Source organism: Petromyzon marinus, chromosome 7 (assembly GCF_048934315.1).
Source record: "Petromyzon marinus isolate PM22_M1 ecotype Great Lakes invasive population chromosome 7, UKy_Petmar_22M1.pri1.0, whole genome shotgun sequence".
NCBI classification, from domain to species: Eukaryota; Metazoa; Chordata; class Hyperoartia; order Petromyzontiformes; family Petromyzontidae; genus Petromyzon; species Petromyzon marinus.
Genome location: NC_133673.1, coordinates 7,387,293 through 7,410,224, shown reverse-complemented (window position 1 = coordinate 7,410,224; position 22,932 = coordinate 7,387,293). Strand labels below are relative to the sequence as shown.

Below are 22,932 nucleotides of genomic sequence, written 5' to 3'. Positions count from 1 at the left end.
TGCTTTGGATGTCTTTTCAAGTTCGTGAACACGGTGGTGCTTTGCCTGAAACCCTCGGGTATTCCATTAGCGGTGTATGAAAACAAAATGTATTTTACCGACTTGGCAGGGTCACGACAAAGTGTCATGCATCCCAGTACGCAGCGTTTTTTCACTTGCAGGGAGAGGGTATATAAATAAGCATGCGTGGTCCGTTGCACAAAAGGTGAAGCTAAGAAGTGTGATAACCTTGGGCAAATGATGTGAAGGTGGTTAAACGGGTAAGAGATTTTTAATACTCTCTGTTGCACATTTTTTTTTAATATAGTTTAGTGCTATCTTCTTTCCGCCGCAAGACTAAAATATATATCTTTTAAGTAAATATTGAACGTACCGGTGAATTTAGATTGGTGAAAGGCCATTGGAAAACGACTAATGTTTGTTATTCGTCATGCGATGAATGAGGTGTTGATCAGTCAGGTCATTGGGGAAGGTGACATGTAATGAGATATGGCCACAGGATTTAGGGGACTTGATGAGATATTTTAAGTTATTTTGCAGGAGTATGTGATCTAAAGGGGGAACATTTTGTTCTGTATATGGTCGTAGGGTTTTCGGGCTTGGTTAGTATTCCTATAATGGTGGTTTGTTTGGGCGTGCCCTTTGCCAAATAAAATGTTTCCTTACTAGCTTTTTGAGATTGTGTTAACATAATTACTATGACAGCAACGCCCCCCCCCCCCATCCAGGTCATTAAGGCTTCATCCATAGGGGTTAAAATGTCAATCTTTTCCTGAAATCAGGAAATGTGTACACATACCTCTCTTGCCGATCTGCCTGCCTACGTGCCTGCCTGCGTATTCTTCAACGTAGTATGTTCGCCCGGCCTTCAGCGAACATATGTAGTCAGTGGTTTCCTCGCAATGTAAATCTTACAATGGAATCTGCTGTAAGCATTTCATTCTAAAGTATAGTCATCGTATGCAAGTGTATATGTGTATGTTTTAAAAATACATGTGTGGCGTTATGTTTTTAGAGATTTCATTTCATATAAAGGATGGCTAAATTATCGTGTGCAAAATGTTCATCAGAAAGCTATGCCCCTAAACTGAACTCAAGTTTATCTCCATAGTTATAATTGCTGCAAATCAATACTTGCCGCACAGACAATGATAACACCATATACAATACAAAGACAAAGTCCCCCTTCCCTCCCATATAGGCTTAACAGACTGTTGGGCCAAGTTATTTTAGTGAGAACGTATTAAAGGCCAGCATGGAAAACGAGGGGGTGGTGGGTGACCAGTACCAAGCCAGACCGTCTTTGTCTCCCCAGTGCTGATGTTTACACACCACACCAGGTACTCATTGAAGGCTGAATCAGCATAAGTGGCAAATATCTGAACTGGTCCCGGGTCTCCCTGAGGTCGACTTAACCTTAAATGAGTACCTGGTGTGCTGTGTGAACAGTAGCACTGGGGAGAGCAAAGGCGGCCAGATGTGGTACTGCCCACACCATCCCCTCGCATGCCGTCCCCAGCCTTAATTGGTGCTTGCAAATAGCACTTGCCCACGCAGTCTGTTGAACGCTATACGGGGGTATCTTTGCCTTTGATGTGCAGCACATACACGCATACATCATCGTAAAACTCGCCTGATATTTGTGATAAAATGGTAATATACCCTTTTCAGGCTGCTGCACATTTTTGTCCAAAAGCAATTCTCTCTGTTTGCCCTTGAGAAAGCCGTGCTGTCTGCCCACACTGCTAGGGCCCGGAGGGCGAGACAGTTGGTGCCATCACTCAGCCGTTGCCTGGCAGCTACCTGATCTTCCGTGCCATCTCCGAGTCGGACGGTGAGCCCACGCTACGCACTGCACACGGCGATGTCCTTGCACGCGTCCGTCTGGTGTACCAAGCACCCCAATTACACTCGGGATCATCGTTTGTGCATTGGTGCCAAGTTCGTTGTGAACTGAATGGGATCATTTCCTTCCTGTGTGGTAATTAACTTTTATTTTTAGATGTGTGTGGGGTTTTTTTTTGTTGTTCAGACTTCATTCCCATGTGTTGTAGTTAAGTGGGAGAAGTTAACTTCCCTGTTTATATTGACACACAAATAGTGATCAGAGTCTGAATCGTTATTTATACTGGAGGAATCCGATTAGCTATAAAACTTTTTTTCATAGATGTCCGGTAGGGGCAGGTCAGAAAATTACAAAAATAATACAACAGGAGTGCAAAGCATAGGGAAAGGTAAGCAAATCATGAAACATTTTTGTTTTTTATTTTACCAGGTATGCCCCACTGAGCTTTTTTAGACGTGACATGGCAGCAAATTATCCACTATGGTGGATTATCATGTGGAAATGTGTAGCAGCCAAATAATAATAAGCAGAGTACAGAGTAACAAAGAATGGAACTTAAACATGGAGACCTGGAGATATGCGGTTGTTTACTGACAGTCAGCTCAATGTGATTTAACCATTGATAGTGGACTGGGTATTGCTGTGTTCACAACAAGCACTGCCTGAGGTCGGTTCTCTTGGCATCCATCCTCCATCCATCCACATGGGTAGGCCGCTCACAAACATATACTGTGTATGTTATTCCTTTTTTTCTTTTTCTGGTATTTTATCAAAAATGTCCAAATGTCGCTAGCAGAGCATCACACGCTACTTGCTCTTGAATGGCCCACAGAAGTGGATGTCACAGAGCTGCCTCTGATCTTTTCAAGTGATGTCCTGTCCATATACAGTAGACGGCAGCCCTTTCCCACCTGCTGTGCCACAGAGGAATTGATATTCATCAGATGATCGTAAAATCGATATTATTAATTCCTAGAGCTGGATTTGATCCAAATTATAAGCAGGACCAAATTTATTGTGATCGGTTTTTTTTCTTCTTTTCTTCCAGCTGAGACATTTAAATCACTGTACTTGAGAACGTGGTTTAAATACAGGTGGCTACCAGGAATTAAAACTCAGATCTTAGCTGTGCCGGTTCAGAGCTCTGAGCCACCCAGCCACCTCACAATCACCTCTGCACGTTCGCACGCTTTTTCTATGTCCTTCCCTTCCCCGTGTGCACGCATGTATGTATGTGTGTTGCACTTATTTTGCACCGTACGTAGCTAACCGCGCTCATCAGAGTTGTCATCTCGCTGTAGGCCGCTGCTGGATGGACGCCCTTGAGCTGGCGCTGCGTTGCTCCAGTCTGCTCAAGCGCGCCGTGGTCAAGGATGGCAAGGAGGCTGAGCTCAACAACTCGGTGGATGGAGGCCACATGGGGCTGCTGCAGCTGCTCAGGGCCAGCGCCCCATTCAGCCCCCAGGAGAAGTATGGCCACGCAGTCTTGATAATGGGAAACTTGGCCTGATAATGGGCAACTGGGCAATCAGGTGGTGGAGAGGGTGTCAAGAAAGCTATAGCCTCATTGGGTTATTTTAAGTGTGTTTATAAGAGTAAGGTGTGGCTTGCCAACCAACTGTGCCACTATATCCTCAATGAATTATTCCAAAGCTGCTCTCTCCCATGGGGATGGATTTATATTCTCCAAGGTTTCCAGCACACTGCAGATGATATCTTCTTGTTATTATTATAGCATGGATAGAGTAAATTTGTCAGATTCTTGACATTGTGTGTGGATTGTACAATTGGGACGTAATTGGTAAAAAAAAACACATTTGGGAGGGGAAAAATTTGAGCACAACTTAGCATTAATTCAGCATTATGAATGTGTGCTTTTGCATATCTTGAATATATAATTGTCATTACCTACTTTGGCACATCTCATAATTTCGAGCTCTCTCTGATTGTACATTTACAAGCAAATGTCTTACATTGACATGCTAATCTCTCACAATACAATGGCCACCCCCACAGCTTCGTTTGTCAAGATTCCTCCGATCTTAAATTTACATGCTAATTTAATCTCTAGCCCCGCCCACTGATCCTTGGGCTACACCCATCTCAAACCTTTATAACACCCAGCCTTAGCAGCGCTCCCGCCATATATTTTTCCTGCCTCAGCAGTTATCCCGCTATATTTTTCACCTGATGACGATCGCTTGTGTTGCGATGGAAACGTCGTGATATTGTTATTATTTTATTAATTTTATATCTGCGTGGCTTTACCAATAGACCCAAAGAATACACACCACAGTGATGACAGACGGCGTACTTAACTGTGGCAGCTGATAACGTTCCACACCAGGCCACTGCAAACCACAGCGCCATGGGGGCATTGTGCGACAATGTCATCTCCCTCTCGCCACAGCCTCTGATGTCACGACGCATCAGGTTACACCTCGCGCCGAGCCACGGCCTGTCCCTTCTCGTCACCCCTTTGGCATCGAGGCTTCATTAGCAGATGTGCCCTTTAATATCCCCTCCCACAGGATCTGTGCTTGGCTCATAGAAGGAGATGTGATCTATCGCAGTGGGGTTTCCCATCACTGTACAGGGGAGTAAACGAAAACCCCGATGAGTGCGTTGAACCACAGTTACGTTACAATCGGTACACATTTCATTTCATAATGTTCTAGTATACAAGTTACTTCCTGAAGATGACTAATCTTGCAATGATTAATCCAGCATTTTAAACATCAGAATCAGAAAGAAATCAGAAAGGGTTTTATTCGCCATGAAAGTTCACACCGACACGGAATTTACTTTGGCAGGATGGTGCATACATTCAACATATAGGAATCTAAAATCTTAAATAAGTTTTAAACAAGTCTTACTTTTATGCTTAAAAATATATATCATTGGTGTTTGAAATGACATTGCATCAGACTGACGTGTTTTATTACAGTATCAGGTTACATTGCAAAAACATACATTAACCTAGTTCATTACACCTCTCCCCCGATCTCATGTTTGTTATATTTAGACCTCTATTTAAGGTGGATTAAAACATGTTCATCGTCATGCCTATTTTTACCGTGACATTCATTTTATTTTTTAATTGTCCTGGGTTACAGGTCTCACTTGCGGCACACGAAGCCTATATTTTGCTGTGGGCACTGCTTCATAAACTCCCAATGTAATAAACATCTCTACAGAACCATTTGACCATTCATGAGAAGGCCAAGCAGCATGTACTCGTCCTGGCGGTACTACCCAAATGCTTGTGCTTGAATATCATGCGTTAAAACGGGAATGGTGCAATTATAATGGCTTTTCTGTGAATCAAAATCTATTGCAAAGCCAATATTTCATTACATGCCTAATTACAGCTCGCTGTTTTTGCAGGCGAGTAATTTGCTATTAATACGTAAGCTTTCAAGTTAATGCGGAATCATCGCAAGCAAACATATTTGCCGACCGTTCGAAGGGTGCTCTGGTGTTCACCTTTGCACGTTCCACGATTTCTAATTGGTCACACAAATGGGTTACAAGACCTCAAATTGATGGGTGCCCCTCTGCAGCCTCGACCCACGGCATGCCCCTGTGTTTAATCGTGCTAATATAGCGGCCACGTCTGCACCTTGCTATGCACTCTAACCGCACGTGTCGCTTATGAGTTGTGAGTTGTCCGTAATTATAACTTTTTACGAGCAATTGTCTTTTTCCCACAGCTTTACCGCGCCCCTACCTAATCATATATTTTTTGAAATCTTATATTCTATCAAAGGTGATGAAAAACACGTTCATCATCGCCATGATAAATGTTGTGCATATTGAAATGCATATACATTATTGCACTCATGCATTGGACACATACAGTGTATTTACAGTTGGTGTAGGCATCTTTTACCATCTGTGTAAATCATGACTGTTTCTACTGTAACATTTTATTTGATGTCATTTCTAAAGGTCCTTATATCTCAGATTCACTTAGGTATATTGGTCAGTGTGCCCCTTCAAATTCGCCTGGGGCAGTGAACATCTTTGTTTGATGTCCTGAACCAAATTTTAAAATTCCAAGTAAATCTGGCAACAGCCCCCCAGGAAAAAAAACCCCCTTTATATACAAAATCAGGAGACAACACTCAAACTCCAAAGACAGGCTGGCAGCCCTTTGCTTTACTGCCACCTACTTGCCACCTTCTAGCTCAAGAGGCTGAGAGTCTTACAGCATGATGAATTCTGCGTGACCCACCCAAACCCACCTCCAAGGCATTGGATTACCGGCATGCATCACCAATGCCCGTTGTATTTTGTCCCCAATAACTTCCTTTCGGAGATATTTTGTTCCATCTCAATATCTTTGTTGCTGTGGCCCCTCCGGGCTGTGCTGCGTGGGATGAGTGGTATAACTGATGAAAAGATGACCGATGTTTATGATCGTGATGATATGGCATTGATCCGTGCTCTCATCCCTCCGACTGTCCACCTCGCCCCCACGTGCCCCCCCCCACCCCACCCCCCCCCCCGTTCCTCACGCGCCGTGCCGGGTGGTCGCAGCTTGAACGAGAGCGAGATCGAGAGCGCTCACTTCGGATCGCACCACCTGCCCTGGGAGGGCTCGGGCCGCTCCAACGGTGGTGACGGCCAGCGCGAGGAGTCGGACGAGGACGGCACGGCCGACAAGACAGACGACAGCGACTCGGACGTGTCGGACCGGCCTGACGCCGCCGTCGTTACCGCCACGCCAAGCAACGGCTCTCCTGCTAACGGCTCCCCGGGGAACGGCTCCCTGGGAAACAGCTCCCAGAGCAATGGGTCCCCCCCGGAGCCCGTGGTGGAGACAGGTTATGTGGCCGAGCTGGGCGAGGAGTTTGGCGAGGTGAGCAGCCCCCCCCCCCCCGCGCCCCCCCACTCGTCATCGGCTACGGTCGATGATTGCAGAACCGCACCGATGACGACACAGAGCATCGCGTTCGTGTTAACGCGGAAAGAGAGTGATACTTGTAAGAACGCGTGGAGCATGAAATAGTGTTCCACCCATCGGAATGCTTTGTGATTGTGCAAATGATTTGCAAATAATACGTAAATGTTAGATTCTGGCTGAGGGAGAAAACGTTACTTTGCAAATGGGAGTGAAACAATTCGAAACAATCCAATTAATCGGTTAAAAGAGGAATAAAATGAATGGATTCTTCAGTGGAATCCTTTTCCCGATTCATGACAATTCATTATCATTGCGGGTGAATTGTTACACGCCAACTAATTGGTCTGTAGAAGTCAATGCGCAAGTAAGCTGTTGACTCACTTGCAGTCCTTTGAGTGCTGTCTAGCTAGATGCGTGGGTTTTCTCTTCGTTATTTGGTTCTGCCCACGCAACAACAAAAAAAACACGTGAAAGAATTGGCTCATTTCTATGTAGAATCCTCCCGAAAGAGACTTGTGCACATTTCCTTTAGCAAGAGACAGATGTTTGAAACAAAACCCCACCTAACAAAATAAATCATTATCGTTACTCCACAGGTATACAATGCTACCAAAAAAAGAAACCCTGCAATAGCAGCTGTGGACGAGCACAAATAAAATATTCTCATGTTCATTATAAAGACTTCTTTACAACATAAAATATATCATAGGCTGACATGTTTGGCAATTAATGTTCTTCAAAGCCTGTGGCACTTCTACCTGAAGGACGGGCCATCACTTGACACATTTGTATCGTATGTGCTGTTTGTGAAAAAAAGCATGGCGACGTTTTTTTGACTTGCGCTGCAGAAGTGTAGGTGATCAGCATTTGCAGTTTGACCTCTCACTTGGGGTGTTTGCGCGCATGCAACACAGGTTGGAGAGGCGGCTCAGACCGAGACGGTCTCCGAGGAAAACAAAGGCTTGATCTGGACACTCTTGAAGCAGCTACGGCCTGGCATGGACCTGTCAAAGGTGGTGCTGCCCACTTTCATTCTGGAGCCGCGTTCTTTCCTGGACAAGCTCTCCGACTACTACTACCACGCCGACATCCTGTCGCAGTGCGTACTGCATCACACAGTGGCCTGATCTCTGCATATATATGGAGAGACGCAGATCCACTTTGCAGATTAAAACTTCGTTCCCCCGATGAGACCGGGTCTTTGTTGCTGTTGTATTACGGGCACACAATGAGGGATTTCACTTCTTATGCCCTTGTGGGCTCATGCTGAGTGAAGTGAAACGTCTCAGCAGCCCTGCAGCAACTTCAAGCATCTTAAATGTACATCTCCTGCCTGCCAACTCAATTAGTTTCAGAATATTGTGAAAAAATTAAACTACACTGTTGGTCAATTTTGTTCAGGATGTGCACAGAATTAAGTCCTGGCACATCATTGAAAAACTCTAGGTTTCGAGTGTTGTCCAAAGTTTTACCCGTATGGCTATGCATACGACATGAAGTCCATTCATGTTGATCTCCAATGCAGTTGTCCGACAAATGTGTCTATTTAAAGAGTATTATAAACTTGTCTTCACATCCGTTTCACCTGTCGCATTTATCTTTATTTGTTCCGATATTTATCGCTGTTTTTTCCCTGTTTTTTACAGAGCTGCTGTGGAGGAGAATGCATATGATCGTATCAAGCAGGTGGTGCGGTGGTACCTGTCTGGCTTCTACAAGAAACCCAAGGCATGAGCCATGTTGTTAATCTCACACAAGCAACTTTATTTTGGTTTATACTGTTGGGCCAAGTGCTGTTAGTACACACCTATTAAAGATGACACATCAACACAAGGGGGGTGTGATCAGCACCATCGGTACACCGAGCATGCCTTTATCTCAACAATGCTGATGTAGGGATACAATACCAAGTACTCATTCAGGCTAGAAAGGGACTCGAATGAAGTTCAGATCACAGTTGCTTTTGGAGTGCTTGGTCAATACATTTGTAGTGACGTATATTAAGTCACTGCGGTGTTAGTACTAGCCACTGTGAGAAGAATGTAACTGTGCATCTTAGAGCCTCTCTCTGTCAACATAGTACGTATGGCATATGGGACAGAATAGGTGAACCCGAGAGGCCACGTGACAAAAAGAGGATAAGGATGGGGGCCAGAATGGGGACCGAGGGGACATGTGATGTGAGGTCCCAGAACCTTCTGGGAAGATCCCGAAGGGGGCGTGGCCGAGGGCGGAGCAAGGCCACGCTCAGGGGATAAGAAGGGGATCCTGTGAGCCGAGCGGGGCTGTTCTCTGGGATCAACTCTTCGTGCTCCACTAATCGGGCTTCGCTCTTAGATCTTCGCGCACGACATCGTGGACCAGGCAGCGTGTTAGCTGACCTGGTCCGATTATCTCGTTATCCCGTCGAGTGTGTATGTAGTTACCCTGTTGAGGTGTATGATAAACGTGTTGCCTCCAAGTTAGAAGTGTCTGCCTCCATGGAACCCATGTCACATTTTTTAAAGGAAATTATGTTAAAAAGTCATGTCAGCAAAATGTAATGCTTTGAAAACCAAGCCAGGTATTTAGGCCCCATTTCAGTATGCAATACTATGTGCATACTTGTGTGTTTGTTTGTGCCCCATGTGTGTTTGTTTGTGTGTCATTGCCATGTATGTCTGCTCCTTGCAGGGTCTGAAAAAGCCGTACAACCCAATAATTGGCGAGACATTCCGTTGCATGTGGATCCATCCGCAGACCAGCAGCAAGACTTACTACATCTCTGAGCAGGTGCGCAGGGTTAGACGTTGGAACGCGCAGCTCTGGAATAGTCAGCAGATGTGGTCACGGCGAAATAAATGCAGGTAGCATTCAGCTTGGTCATGGCTAATCACATTAAGGTTGGTAAGATCCTTCAGGCCATTCCTTCAACTCCCTATTTACTTCCAAGTTGTGGAATTATACGTCACTGAGCGTTTATAAACCATGCACTTGGCAGCCGAGTTCAGTGGAATTCTCACGAGAGCTGAAGTGAAGCAGTGTATTTGTTTGACATGTAACCCTGTCACAAGAAAAGGCTTACTTCAGTTGAATAGACATTGTAATGTGCTGCTCACCTGGCTATAAGGCTATTTTTAGCAGCAACCTGGCCACAAATGATAGTTCAACAAAGTGGCTTATATTCTTAGGTCTTTCGGAAAGAGCTAAGAATATGAATTACTGCAGTCACGAAAGCTTTAAATCAAAGTGGCTTATGTGGAAATGTATAGCAGCTAATTACTTTAAACACATGTTTCTAAATGTGGAGGGTAAAATTATTTTGAGAGTGTATGGTTATTTGAGTTTGTACACGTGCTGGTGAATGAGATTGCAATATGTTGTTGTTTTAATGCTGAGATGCAGGGAGCAAATGAAATGAACAGTGTTAAACCCTGTTGTGTCCTAGGTCTCGCATCACCCTCCCATCTCTGCCTTCTTCATCAGCAATAGAAAAGACGGCTTCTGCATAAGCGGTAACATCTTGGCAAGATCAAAATTTTACGGTGAGAACCTTTAACACCTTCGAGTACAAAGCATGAAATAACCAAAACAAAATAAGCGTACTAACGGTGCATATTAAAATGTAATATATGAGCATGAGCAGCATTCTTCGTTATATCTCTGTATTACCGATGAGCTGTCCAGGTTTGTATCTGCACGCCATTTAACTCGGGCTCATTTTTTCAGGCTCCTCGTTATTTTACGACAAGCTTTCTGTTGAGCTTGGAAGTTTCGACAATGCCCACGTTCAACCGCGTTTTGCCCTTTCTCAGGAAACTCACTCTCTGCCATTTTGGATGGCGAGGGGAAGCTGACATTCCTCAACCGGGGCGAGGAATACTTAATGACGATGCCCTATGCGCATTGTAAAGGTGAGGCATAGTCGCCCGGTTGTGCGCACATACTTGGATCAGCTGTCATTGCATCGTCAAGGAAACCTGCCACAGTTGTTATCCCAGCAGAGCTGCTTGCTTTGGCACGTTCTTCAATACTGCACGTCGTGTTGATTGCCTGGTTGTTGGTACAAAACACGATGTCCCCCCCCAATCATCTTGTCATCCTCATTATCAACAAATAAACTGCAGAGGATCTTTCACAGCACAGATTGAGGAACATTTAAACATGCGTTATATTGTTCCAGAAAACCATTCTATTGTGTAACTCTGTTAACCCTGCCTTCATTATTAATTTCACAGAAAGTGCCCAAATATGTTTTGTGATTATACTTTTTACTTGTACTTTTACGATTATGCTTTACATTTGGCCTTTATGCAGCACACTATTACACTAGGGTTCTGGAGAACTCATTTCTATGCAGTCATGTCCAGTTGTTCCTAGGACACACTGGCTTTATAACTGTAAACATTCCATAACCCCGTGTAATATTAAATGGCATTAAGCACTTGTTTTGTAATTATATTCTTCTGCTCTGCACTGCCGAGAGTAGCATGCCAAGCAATTAAGCATAAAGCGCTTTTGAAATTAGCACCCAGCCTTTAGTTATAGATCCATAAGTATCTGCTGTGAAAGCTGGTGCGGCGTCTTGGGATGAAATGGAATGTTAAGTAGATACTGATGGGCAGCTAATATCCATTTAGAAAAGGGGCATGAGTTGCATACGAGCTCGTGGAAACTTACCTTTTAAACCCACAGGCATCCTTTACGGCACCATGACACTTGAACTTGGAGGGAAAATTATTATCGATTGCGAGAAGACCAACTATAAAGCCGAGATTGAATTCAAACTCAAGGTAAACAATGTGTTATCTATAAACACCAATACAATAGTTGTGGAAGTGTGTTCACGTTTATATTTTTACCTTGTCCGTACAGTGATTTTAAGGGATTTGGCGCGAACAAAATCTTTCCCATAATAGAGGTTGTTTTGGGAGGTAATAACCTTTCCCTTTAATTGATAAAAAAAATTACAGGTTTTGTATTTTTTTGTCTCGTTTACATGCAATGTTGACGAAACGTACCTTTCTATTTTGGTTCGCAATAATAAGTAACAATTTGGTAAATGTTAGGATTGCATTTATGATAATATAGCAGAGCACCCAAAGGTTTACCACGCATATTCTGTAATGGTTACTTTTCAAAGCTAGCTTTCAATGTTTGCTCGTTATTTTATTATGTGCAATTGCTTGAAATCAATTTCAGCGTCCTTAGTAAATTAACAGGTTTTATATATCTTATTTTTTTGTGGAGGATCAGATTGGCAGTGGTGCAAAAGCACAAAAACATTAAACGCACCACGTTCCTCATTAACACTGGCTTGTAACGGAAAAAAAAATGTGTATACTTTAATAACCCGGCAGAGTTTCTAGCGCATTGTGCCATGAACCTGACAACCTGAGTTCGATTTCTGCTCATAGTTAACATAAAGGGCAAGTGATATCTGAACCTGTCCCAAGGCCACCGCTTGACAAATCAACATTGACCAACGTGGTGAAGTATGGTCTAACAAATAACAAACATGGGAATCTTTTTATCCAGCAGTGGATTGACAAGGGGGCTGTAAATTTATATTGTGCATGCCGGCTCTGTTATGAGACTATTCATTACACATCTGGCGAGTCATTTGTTGTGTGTTTGTGCACCGCTGCCAATGGCAGACCCTTACATTGATTTTATCTGGCAATAGTGAAATATACAACGGGCCAACTTTTTAGGGCAGTGGCACTCTGAAGGCACTGAAGGAAGTAACGTTGCCTGAGATACTAGCCTGCTTTTTTATGTTTCTCTCATAAGGCGGTGTTCACGGTAGACATGGTGCATTGTTTGTGTGCTTTGTCACGATTTATTCCTGCAGCCATTCCTGGGGAGCTCGGACAGCGTGAACCAAGTTTCTGGGAAAATAAAGCTTGGCAAGGAGGTGTTGGCCACGCTGCAGGGGCATTGGGTGAGTTGCTTCTTCATAATTACAGCAGGCACTGAAAGCACCCACATGGACCCTGGGGAGAGACCTTCTTAATGTTTTAATCACTGGGCCAGTTGGCCCAGTGACTTTTATAACTCTTTGCGTATATTTTTGTAAGCCATATCTGTGGTTGAAGCTTCACCCATTACATTTTAATTCGGGAGTTTTTTGTGTGGCCTATGAAGTGTTTAGGGTGAAATTATTGCATATCAGGTGGACGTTGTCAGTCTCTGGTGGTGTCCATCATCACTGTCTTCAGAACGGATTACCATTGAATAGATACTCAACGTTTATCTTTTGGTGCGATTGCAGCTGTTATGGATTGGAAACAAACACAAGGAAATATGGTTCGCCAACAGATAATTATAATAATAATTGTACCGTAAGTAAAAATGACTCACGATTCTTAAGGGATTGGCAAAATGGCCAATTTGGGTGAGAAACCTATGGTTTATGATATATCCGTGACTTAGAACCATTTCATAACGAGAGTTGCTGACAAATCATTGAACTACGAATTAATCTACCATTAATTTAACAAGCACCCATTAACTTAGATAATCTGCTATCGATGGCCTGTTCTTCAACTCTAAACTTTACTAATTAATTCCACTAAGCCCAGTAACTGCACAAAAAACTGTCATATATTGTTTTATGCCTACTTTGACACATTCCAACTCTAAGGACTAACACACTTCATTTTTATTGGTAAGCGACAAACAACGCTTGCAGGGCAAGTAGTCAGCATCAACCATGTACGAATAAGAGGCATTTGAAGAGACTTTGGAAGTATGTATGTGGTCACTTATTCTAAAAGCCATGACTCTACCATAAATGTATGCTGGTTTCTGTAATGGTCCATAATGAAAGATGCTGTAATTTGGAGAAATTTTTTTATAGAACACTTGTTAGACAAAGAGAACTTAATCTCACAGGGCCATGTGATTCCTCAACATTAACCCCACTGCGTTCCACTAGGCCTATGACGACCAAAACAAAAAATTCAATTTGTGTAACGTCTAAATATGGCCGCATCTCAAGATGCTTTCAAGAGGTCAAAAAGTGCATGAAGGAAGAAAGGGAATTGGGGTTCGGAAGGGAGGGGAGGATAGGGCAGAGAAACTAGAGATTAACGATAGAGAGCAACACCGCAGCACAGCCCTGGGACAAAGCAACGAGAACCAACACAGGGCATCGTGGGTAGCCAGGATATCCAGGGCAGCACTGACAAGTCCCAGGACATCCACTGGGGTCCCGGACAGGCAAGGCAGCATATTTGAGGGGCCATGACAGCCTGAGTGTTAAGCAACCTTGAGCGGTCTCGATGCTTGTCCTCACCCCACTCAGGACCGGGAGGTGCTGATCCACGAGCTGTCGTCTGGCGTCACGGAGGTTTTCTGGCACCCGACGTCAGACGTGCGGCACCAGCGGCTGCAGCGACACACGGTCGCCATGCACGAGCAGGGCGAGTTTGAGTCTGAGAGGTGAGACCGTGCGAGGCACGGGGGGGGGCGGCCGTGCCGCCCCTGGCTCCAGGTGCACGGCACGCGTAGGCCTTGTGCGGGGTGTTGAAGGCTCTTGTTACGGGAAGATGCAACCACAAAACACATCTATTGTATTGTAGTTAAGCTCCTAAGCTGACTCCAGGCCTGTCAAACACACGTTTGAAGATTTCTTTCCCGAGAAAAAATAAGCGACTTTGCAGTTGTGTTGATTCGAGGTGGTGGCCGGTTAGATACGAGAGTCCAGAGCACTGAGCAAGCACAGATGAGTCCCGAGTTTAATCCTCGGCAGCCTGCGGTGAATAAACTGGGTTCTCAAGTGTTGCAAGTTTTAATCTTGACTTAAAGCTTTCGTGACTGCAGGTATTCATATTTCTTGGGTCTTTCGGTAAAGTCACGTAGATAGGTTCAAAGAAAATAATAAAAAATAACAGAAACTACGACGTTTCGATCGCAACGCAAGTGGGTTGCCTTTTCCTGAAGACGACCTCTTGCGTTGCGTCCGTAACGTCGTAGTTTTTTGTTATTTTTGATTATTTTCCTTGAACCTATATATGTGACTTTGCCGAAAGACCCAAGAATATGTTGTGAGTTTTATGAAATCAGCTCAGTCGCCAACAACTGCACAAAAAAAAGTTACATGAAATTTGGTTGGCTACTTAATGACTAAATTGGAGCTCTGAAAATTAACAATATCAGTTTCACTGTAATGCAACAAACATTATTTTCTGTGGCAGGGCTGGTGGGAAAGTGCTGCTCCCTACTGTGTGGACCAGAGGTCACTTGTGGGGATCTCAGAGGTAGCTCTGTGGTGTTCACTTCCCCGGGCCGTTCTTTAACAAAGGGTTGCACTGCTGTGCACGAGATCTGACTAGATACTTGGTCTTTTGACATGATGATACCTGTAGCACAATTGGAATACAACTTTGGAAAAAGACGATAAACAATGTTGTCATCAATCACTTCATTTTTGTGCGAGTGAAGTCACTGAATCACTGCGCTACTTTTGGTGTCAATATCACAAGAATGCTTTAAAAGGTTGGCTGACCAAGCTTTTAAAAAACAAATGTATTTTCAAAGCTTCAAATGGATGGAAGACATTCTGGTACATCCAGCCTAGTTGCTTATATAGACAATTAACCTCTTCTGATTGTTTGCATAAAGGATAATAGCTTTTGTATAGCGCCGGTGTAAATGAAAAAACGTTATTTTATGGGACTGGAGATTGCCTGGGGGGGTTGCTCTTGGGTTCAGTAGGCATCAGAAGTGTCCGACGCTGCCTCACTCGTACTCAGGCTCCCGTTTAAAAATAATTTGAGACCTTTCCATAATACCAGTTTGTGCAATTATTCAACACTTCAAATTTGTGAACTGTAAACTGAATGTAACTTACATTTCTACATAAAGTTGGTGTATTACTGCAATCATTGTGGTGTTCTATTTAATTGGGAAGAACCAGAAAAACTCACTTGAGATTAAACATTATTTTCACAGGTCGTCCTGGGTTAAGTTTATTGTGTAATTGGAAAACAGGTGGTATTAAAATAAAACTGAGTTTTTTTTCATCTCTTTGGTTCACTTGTTGTATAATTCAACCCTCCTTTACCAATGGTAGAATATATTGGAGTAGCGAAAGTGTGTGCATGCTGCTGGTCTGAATGTTGACAAGCTCAAATTTCCCTGTCACAGTAAAGTCAGGTGGTACTAAGTGCCTTCCCATTAGGAACAAAAAAAGTCAATATATTTTGTGATGTAGACATGTTGATGCTTTCTGAAGCAGTTGTACCTCATTGTAGTCAAAGGATAAGTTACAGTACAACGGACACATAATTAGAAGCGCTTGGCATCAGTGAAAATGTCTTGGCAAAATAAAGGGAAAGGAAATAAACTCGTGTGGATTTAAGAGTCATCTTTAAAATGTCTCAACAAAGCCAAATCCATCCTGGCCTCGAACATTGTGGTAATGCTGTACAGACGAGGAGTGTCCTCCTGAATGACTTAGTGTTGTATTGTGCAAAGTAATGTGTATTTTTGTATTGTGCTGCGTACTTTGTTATCTGTGGTTTCTGAGTGTGTTTTGATGACTGTTAGCAAACCATGCATTAGTTCCTCATTGTCTTTAAACAAAAAAATAAAAAATTTCCATTGAATTGTTAACAAGTTGGTGAATAATTATATAATTTATATCATCTCCTGGATAAATAATGATTCTGATAAAGATTATTCTTCTGTAATTTAAAAAAAATAATAATAATTAATTGCTGCTATCTAGACACGACCTACGAAACCACGATTGTAACCAAGATCTGTGCTGCATAACATCAGTACCATCCCAGGACGCCCATGATATAGAACCTAACAGCTCATTTTGCTCCTTTCTGCTGAAATAAAGTCTTAAAGTAAATCTCAAATATAAAGCTGCATCATGTATTTTTGAATTTGCATGTGATTCTATTGACGTGCGTTATTTACTTTTATTACTGTTCATTAAAGTGGGGTTGCTGCCATAGGGTAATGGTTTGCTCGATAATCTTGTAATCCTGCGATCACCTGTTCAATCATCCACTGCTGTGTTTGAAACAGTGGTGCAAGTTTTTCAAATGCCACTGCCTCTATTCGCCCAGCAGTATAAATGGGTACACTTAAGTCGGTCGATCGACGGGTTTTATATGGTGGGTTAAAGTGTGGTGGTACTCTGATCTCTTCCAAGACATTTGATCTGCATTGAAGAGTTGGCCAGATATCCTCTGGAGGGGCTCTCTACTTCTCTCTCCAGTGGAGGCCCTTCTGCCGACAGTGGCGTGACCAAGAAATTGCACGACTGCACCTTAACATTGATCACTTGCTGAAATAAAGGACATTTCTCTGTGGAGATAAGTCCAAGTGTGAATGACTGAGCGTGCCATGTCGACACGCCAGGCTGTGGCAGCACGTGACCCGGGCCATCCAAGACAGGGACCAGAACAGAGCGACGCAGGAGAAATTTGTGTTGGAAGAGGCCCAGCGAAATGCAGCCAAGGAGCGCAAGGAGTCAAACTCGGAGTGGACACCCAAACTGTTCCGGCAGGACCCCATCACCGGCGCCTGGTGTTATAAATATGCAGAGTGAGTGGCCTTTTGCAACCTTGTGACTCTGCGACTTTACGTGCCGTACCATCAGCACACGACAATGTTTACTTCCATATTACGCAGTCTTAAAAACATTCATAATGTGCTTCATGCCAAGTATTGACCATTGCCTGAAGCATTCAAATTGGTAAATATTGCCATTTTTGATGGGGAGTAGTTGAATTTGGAACTCGGTCTAATCAAATTTAAATGTCGTAAAGCTATTCCCCTTTGACCATAATAGCCTAAATTTTATTGAGACTTTGTAAAACTGAACAGGCATGCAGTAAATGTTAAGTATGTTATCTTCACATTGCTGGATATACTCTCTCGCCGTTTGTATTGCAGGCTTTAACTAAATGTAATAAAAGCAATGACCATTTTTTTTCTAAAATCACTGGAGGCTATACAAGCCCACACACGTGCAACCACTACCTACATGCTGTGGAGCCATTCCCCCACAGATGCATCGAGCCACACCGTGCGTCGGTTTTAATTGGGCGCCGTCGGGCACGGGGGTCTCCTGTTGTGGCTGACAGTACCAGGCCCTGGGATATGCTCAACGACATGGTGCAGTTTGAGAGAGACGGCGTGATCCAGACGCACATGCGACACAGGGCGGCACACAGTGTGGCGAGCCTCGCCGTGCCGTCGGCATCTCACAAGGGCTTTCAGACGGTGGGCCCGGACCTCAAACCACTCAAGGGTGGCCTACGACATCGGAAAAACCCTTTGCCAGACCACCAGCACTTGGACTCGTCCGACAACGATGGTACAACGCTTCATTCCTTGCCGTGCGGGCGTCCCTGTCATGTCGGTTTGGTCAAAAGTAGAGCTCGTCGTGCAAGTTTTATTCTTGGATGCTAAATGATCAAATTAAGTGGTTTAAATGCTGTATAGCAATCAAGGTTAATCTAGATCATTGCCACTCAATTGTCTCATTTGCATTCCGTTTTGAATAAATGCATGTCGTAGTACCTTTCTGTCAGAAAATAACAAAATAAATATATGCGCGTAGTTCAGCCGTTTTATGCACAATTGTCGATTCCCATCTATTGGCTGCAACGGTTTCTTCTCCCTGTCTGCGAACAGACGTGAGGTCGCATGGATCGAGATCTCGCAGGAGGCATGGGCTGGTGGAAATCCACGAGGCCATTGATTCAGTCCGGAAAACACAGGAAGAAATTAACAAGTATGGCTTTGGAGTGTCATTGGTGGGCTTGGGATTCATGCAGTGATACATGACAGCTGTTAAATCCTACGTTTCCCCTAGATCAGTCGTTGCCATCCAGTTTGGACCTATGGACCACTAACCACTGCTCTAGACCATTTGCTAAAAGGGAGGATGAGCTTTTGGTATGAATTACGTAAATACAAACCTTTTTTACGTGTGATTATGCATTCATTAATTATCAGGTGTGCGTCATGTCCACCGCAGCATTATATACTTATTGCAGGAACTGACTGCAGGTGCAGTGTTCATTACATTTTTATGAACCCTGCAGTTTAATTTGCTCCAAGCGCATTTTACTGCAGTGGATAACATAGCTAATCATATTTTTTAATTTGGTGACACTAATAAAATTTGATATCTACTTGTTTAAATTCTGTCATATTTGTAGGACAGGTGCTAAGTGATGTGCCCACTGATATGAGTGCTAAGTAAATCTTAACAGTTTACATTGTTAACATATGGTCTTACAGTTTACATGATTAAAAGGTGGCCGACCGTACTACTTTTATATTTTTATTTAAAGCTTTCGTGACTGCAGTAATTCATATTCTTAGCTCTTTCGGTAAAGTCACGTTGAAGGGAAACAATAAAATAATAAAATATATATAAAACAATAAAAATATAAAAACAACAAATATATTTTATTATTTTATTGTTTCCCTTCTACGTGACTTTACCGAAAGAGCTAAGAATACTTTCATATTGTAAATTTTATTGCATTTTGTGGCTCCATTTGTATGTGTGTGTATTGACACCTATATGTGTGCATAGATTTTGCATGAAATGGCGTGGCTCCGAGTCTCCGTGCCTCCACACTAACCATGTGTCCCGTGTGCGCGCACAGGAATCTGGCCTTCCTCGCTCGCAGGGTGCTGCCCAGCCACCCCGCAGAGGAAGAGAGCCTGTTGCAGGCTCGAGACTGGATGCTCATCTTCCTGCTGTTGCTCTCGCAGCTCCTCATCACCTACATTTTCAAATAGGATGCTCGCCACCCTCTGCGTGCATGCCGGCAAATTCCCAGACACGTGCCCCCCCCCTCCCCCCGGGCTACTGTGAGGCGGAAAACGGCAGCCGTCGGAGCTGAGTGGGCTGAGCCCTTAGGCTGAACACAGGGTGGATCCTTGACTGCCGGTCTGCCGGGGACTTATTAAGCAGTGCACGGTGGAGTCCTTCGACGTATCAAGTGGGAGCCTTGAGCGGAGCAGGGTGGAACGCTTTGTCAGTGGCTGTCTGCAGCAGTCATAATGTCCAAGGCCTCTGCTGCGAAAGGAAAATTAAGAAAAATGGAGCAGCTGTGGCTGGACCCTTGCCCTCTAATAATGCCTGTGCACACTTACAAATATAATATATATTTTGATTGCCAAGAGCACACCTTTTACACTCCATTTGCGAGTTATCGCATCAATGTCAATTAATATTGCAGTTAATGTTATTGTGTAGTTGTCGTCTTCGTAAGTGTATAACTATATTATACAATGTGGAGGCTGCTAATCCACCAAGTGGGCGTTTGTGGCTTCTCGATTTTCTGAGCTGTTCGTTGCTCATCACATTTACAGTGTATATGTACCTGGTATATATAGAGAGAGCTTTGCATATATTACACCCATGTTGCAGCAATCAAGTTGTCTATCAAGTCACAATTTTTATAGTTGTGATGTAACTAATATATGAGCAAGTGGAATGAGTTTGGGTGAATTTAAAATTACATGAGGAAGAAAAAACGCGTCATCTTTGGTAACGAACGTTCATTCTTGTCTTGTTTATTATTTTTTGTTGGCAAAAACACTGTTTGCCAAGGCTGGAGTTCGAGGAGTGGAACAAAATGAATTCACTAATTCCCATTGTTCCCGCCGGTTTTTATTTCAGCGAAGAAATGAAGGTGCAAGTGAAATAAACGAACATGTCTTCCTTAGTGCCATTTTAAATCCCACAGTAGCAGGTGTTTTCGAGTCGACTGTTATATTTATCTTGTCATGCCGCCACGGTCAATATGCTCAGCCTGAGCGTGCTATCTTGTCTGGCAGTTGTGTGTGTGTGTGAGCGCATTTCAGCACTTGGTGAGGAGGGCTCTGGATGATGATCAATTTTTGGTATTGCCCATCTTCCTCTGCCCCTGCCCACAGATGTGCATCAAAATGATCTCAAGTAGAAATACTCTTCCATTTGCTTAATTACCCCAATATTCAATGCTTCAAGCCTTACTATTAGCTACTTCACCTTTTGCAATTCTAATCCTATTACAATTATCAAGTCAGCCGCATGTTATACGTCGTTACTGAACTCTGCATACTGTGTGCACTGGCAGTGATTGTATTTTAGGTGTCTGGTAAATGTGTCAATTATATTTATACATTTTTAACTGTTTGTGGCGCTAGTAACAGCTTACTTTAATGTAATTAGCCATCACTGCCAAGAAGTCTAGTTACAGAAGGTTTATGACATACAGTAGTAAATACACTGTCACACATTGCACATGCACTAGTAAACTCAGCTTGAGCGATTGTTGGCCACCAATATTGCAGTTATTGTGCAGTCTGGCAATACTTTGGTTAGGGTGTGTATGGTATTAAAACGAGCCACGCTGGATTTTTCTGAAGACCTGCAAGCCATGTGACCAGTTCACATTAGTGTGTCTGTACAGTTAATGTTAACTTTAAACGGTACACCTACTTAATGTTTTCTTTTTTTGCAGAATCCTGGGTGACTCGTTGTGGCACTGACTATAAATTAAAACGCTTTTACTTTGCACCAGATGATAAACGTGATTATTTTGTACGTACAATTGGGTCCACATGTAGTCTTAACCATTTGTCTTAACTGATCAAAACATAGGAAATGTAATTTAAAGAGAAGGAAAAAACTATGTAAATACCTGTATACAAAAGGTTAGATGGACAGGATTCCTGTGTAAAAATGTTATTTGCCATCTGTTTAAAAAAATCTGTTTAATGTATTGTTCCGCTGGTATATTCATCTTGCATATGCCACATTCAATTTACCGTGAATATATAAATTAATTATTTGGAAATTCCGAAGTTAATAGACCAGCTCTCACTTTACCACTGATATAAGGTAATGTCTAATAATTATAATCATTCCTTGCCATGCTGTATAAATCCTTGCCTAATTTGTCACTTATTTAGTTTTTGATAGAAAGTTACATTTTAAGAGGTAAATAACATGATAAAATTAGGTTATCTTGCATCCCAAAGCTGGAAATCCCTGTACTTAAGTGCTGAGAGCGTGCGTGTGAGAGTGAAATGAGCTTTGCCCAAATATATGCAACAGGCAATAATATGTTACATGATCATCTGGATATATTTTCTACTTGTTACATTTACAGTTATATTGTGCTTAAAGTTTGCATTTTTATTTTCACTCCGCCACTAATATTTAATAAAAAGTCACAACTTCTGTTAACAGCAATAGGGTAAATCTTGATTGTAAGTCTTTACTTTGTTATAGTACGCAAGCTCCGTGATGGCCCATGCATAAACGGTGGACACTGTAAACATGCACACACACTCGGTCATGCTTGTGCTAACCTCTGCAGGACCCCCACGAGGGGATTATGACCCACAGAAGAGGACACACCACTTCATTTACCAACTATTTTGCTTAAATTTGAATAAAAAATAAAGCACCCCATGAACATTGAAGTAAAAGGGTTTTTTTGTCTTTCGCTCAATTCACGAAAGTGCACCGAAAACTTTACGGAATATTGCTAGAAAATAAGTTGGTTCTTGACAATTCTGATGGTGACACAGGAGCTGGTCTTGAATATGTATGGTGGTGGCGATGATGATGATGGCGATTAAGCCTTTGTGCAATAGCGGATGTTATTCCATTACTCTCGCTTTGACTAAATAGCACAAGACACATCCACGTTGTTATTGTAATGTGTTTTGCCGTTGAAGTCAAGACGGTTTTTTAACGTATGGAGTTGATGCTGAGCTTGTGCAGCCTTGTTGATATAAGCAATGTGGCACCCACGCCTCTCCTAGGATATCTCCAGTCTTGCACATGTAATGGTGAACGTGTAGGTTTTGCCAAACAGCCCATTTCAACTCAAATCTCAGTGCCTTGTTTTAGTCAGTCTAAATATAGAATCATGGGGATCTTAAAATAAAACATGATGTTGTATAATGCATCACTTGTCTTTATTAAACAAAAAATACGCAATGCTTATGTATTATGAAATAACCATCATAAATTGTTACAGTTAAGGTCGTCGATGTACATTTAATGCAGTACTACAAGGTATATTGTATAAATGACTTAAAGAAGTTTACCATTATTGTGAGAGAATATGTACACTGTTAAGCTAATTGTAAGTAATGCATGCCATTCAAAATAACATGTTGACATTTAATAAATATTAAATACACCTAA

The 22,932-nt window shown here is 42.8% G+C and overlaps 1 protein-coding gene across 6 annotated transcripts in view; it reads left to right on the top strand.

Annotated features, from left to right (window-relative positions):
• The window catches only part of LOC116939892 (oxysterol-binding protein-related protein 8-like), a 97,508-nt gene extending 74,576 nt beyond the window's left edge, over nt 1–22,932 (top strand). For all 6 annotated transcript variants that reach the window (XM_032948895.2, XM_032948897.2, XM_032948896.2 and 3 more), the window contains 15 exons: nt 1,750–1,834; nt 3,148–3,316; nt 6,389–6,710; nt 7,670–7,854; nt 8,402–8,483; nt 9,429–9,527; nt 10,183–10,279; nt 10,550–10,648; nt 11,430–11,527; nt 12,589–12,678; nt 14,044–14,180; nt 17,118–17,303; nt 17,846–18,078; nt 18,399–18,498; nt 19,385–22,932. In XM_032948895.2, the coding sequence (XP_032804786.1) occupies nt 1,750–1,834; nt 3,148–3,316; nt 6,389–6,710; nt 7,670–7,854; nt 8,402–8,483; nt 9,429–9,527; nt 10,183–10,279; nt 10,550–10,648; nt 11,430–11,527; nt 12,589–12,678; nt 14,044–14,180; nt 17,118–17,303; nt 17,846–18,078; nt 18,399–18,498; nt 19,385–19,520 (2,118 nt within the window). In that variant the 3' untranslated portion in view covers nt 19,521–22,932. The remainder of the gene's footprint in view (nt 1–1,749; nt 1,835–3,147; nt 3,317–6,388; nt 6,711–7,669; nt 7,855–8,401; nt 8,484–9,428; nt 9,528–10,182; nt 10,280–10,549; nt 10,649–11,429; nt 11,528–12,588; nt 12,679–14,043; nt 14,181–17,117; nt 17,304–17,845; nt 18,079–18,398; nt 18,499–19,384) is intronic.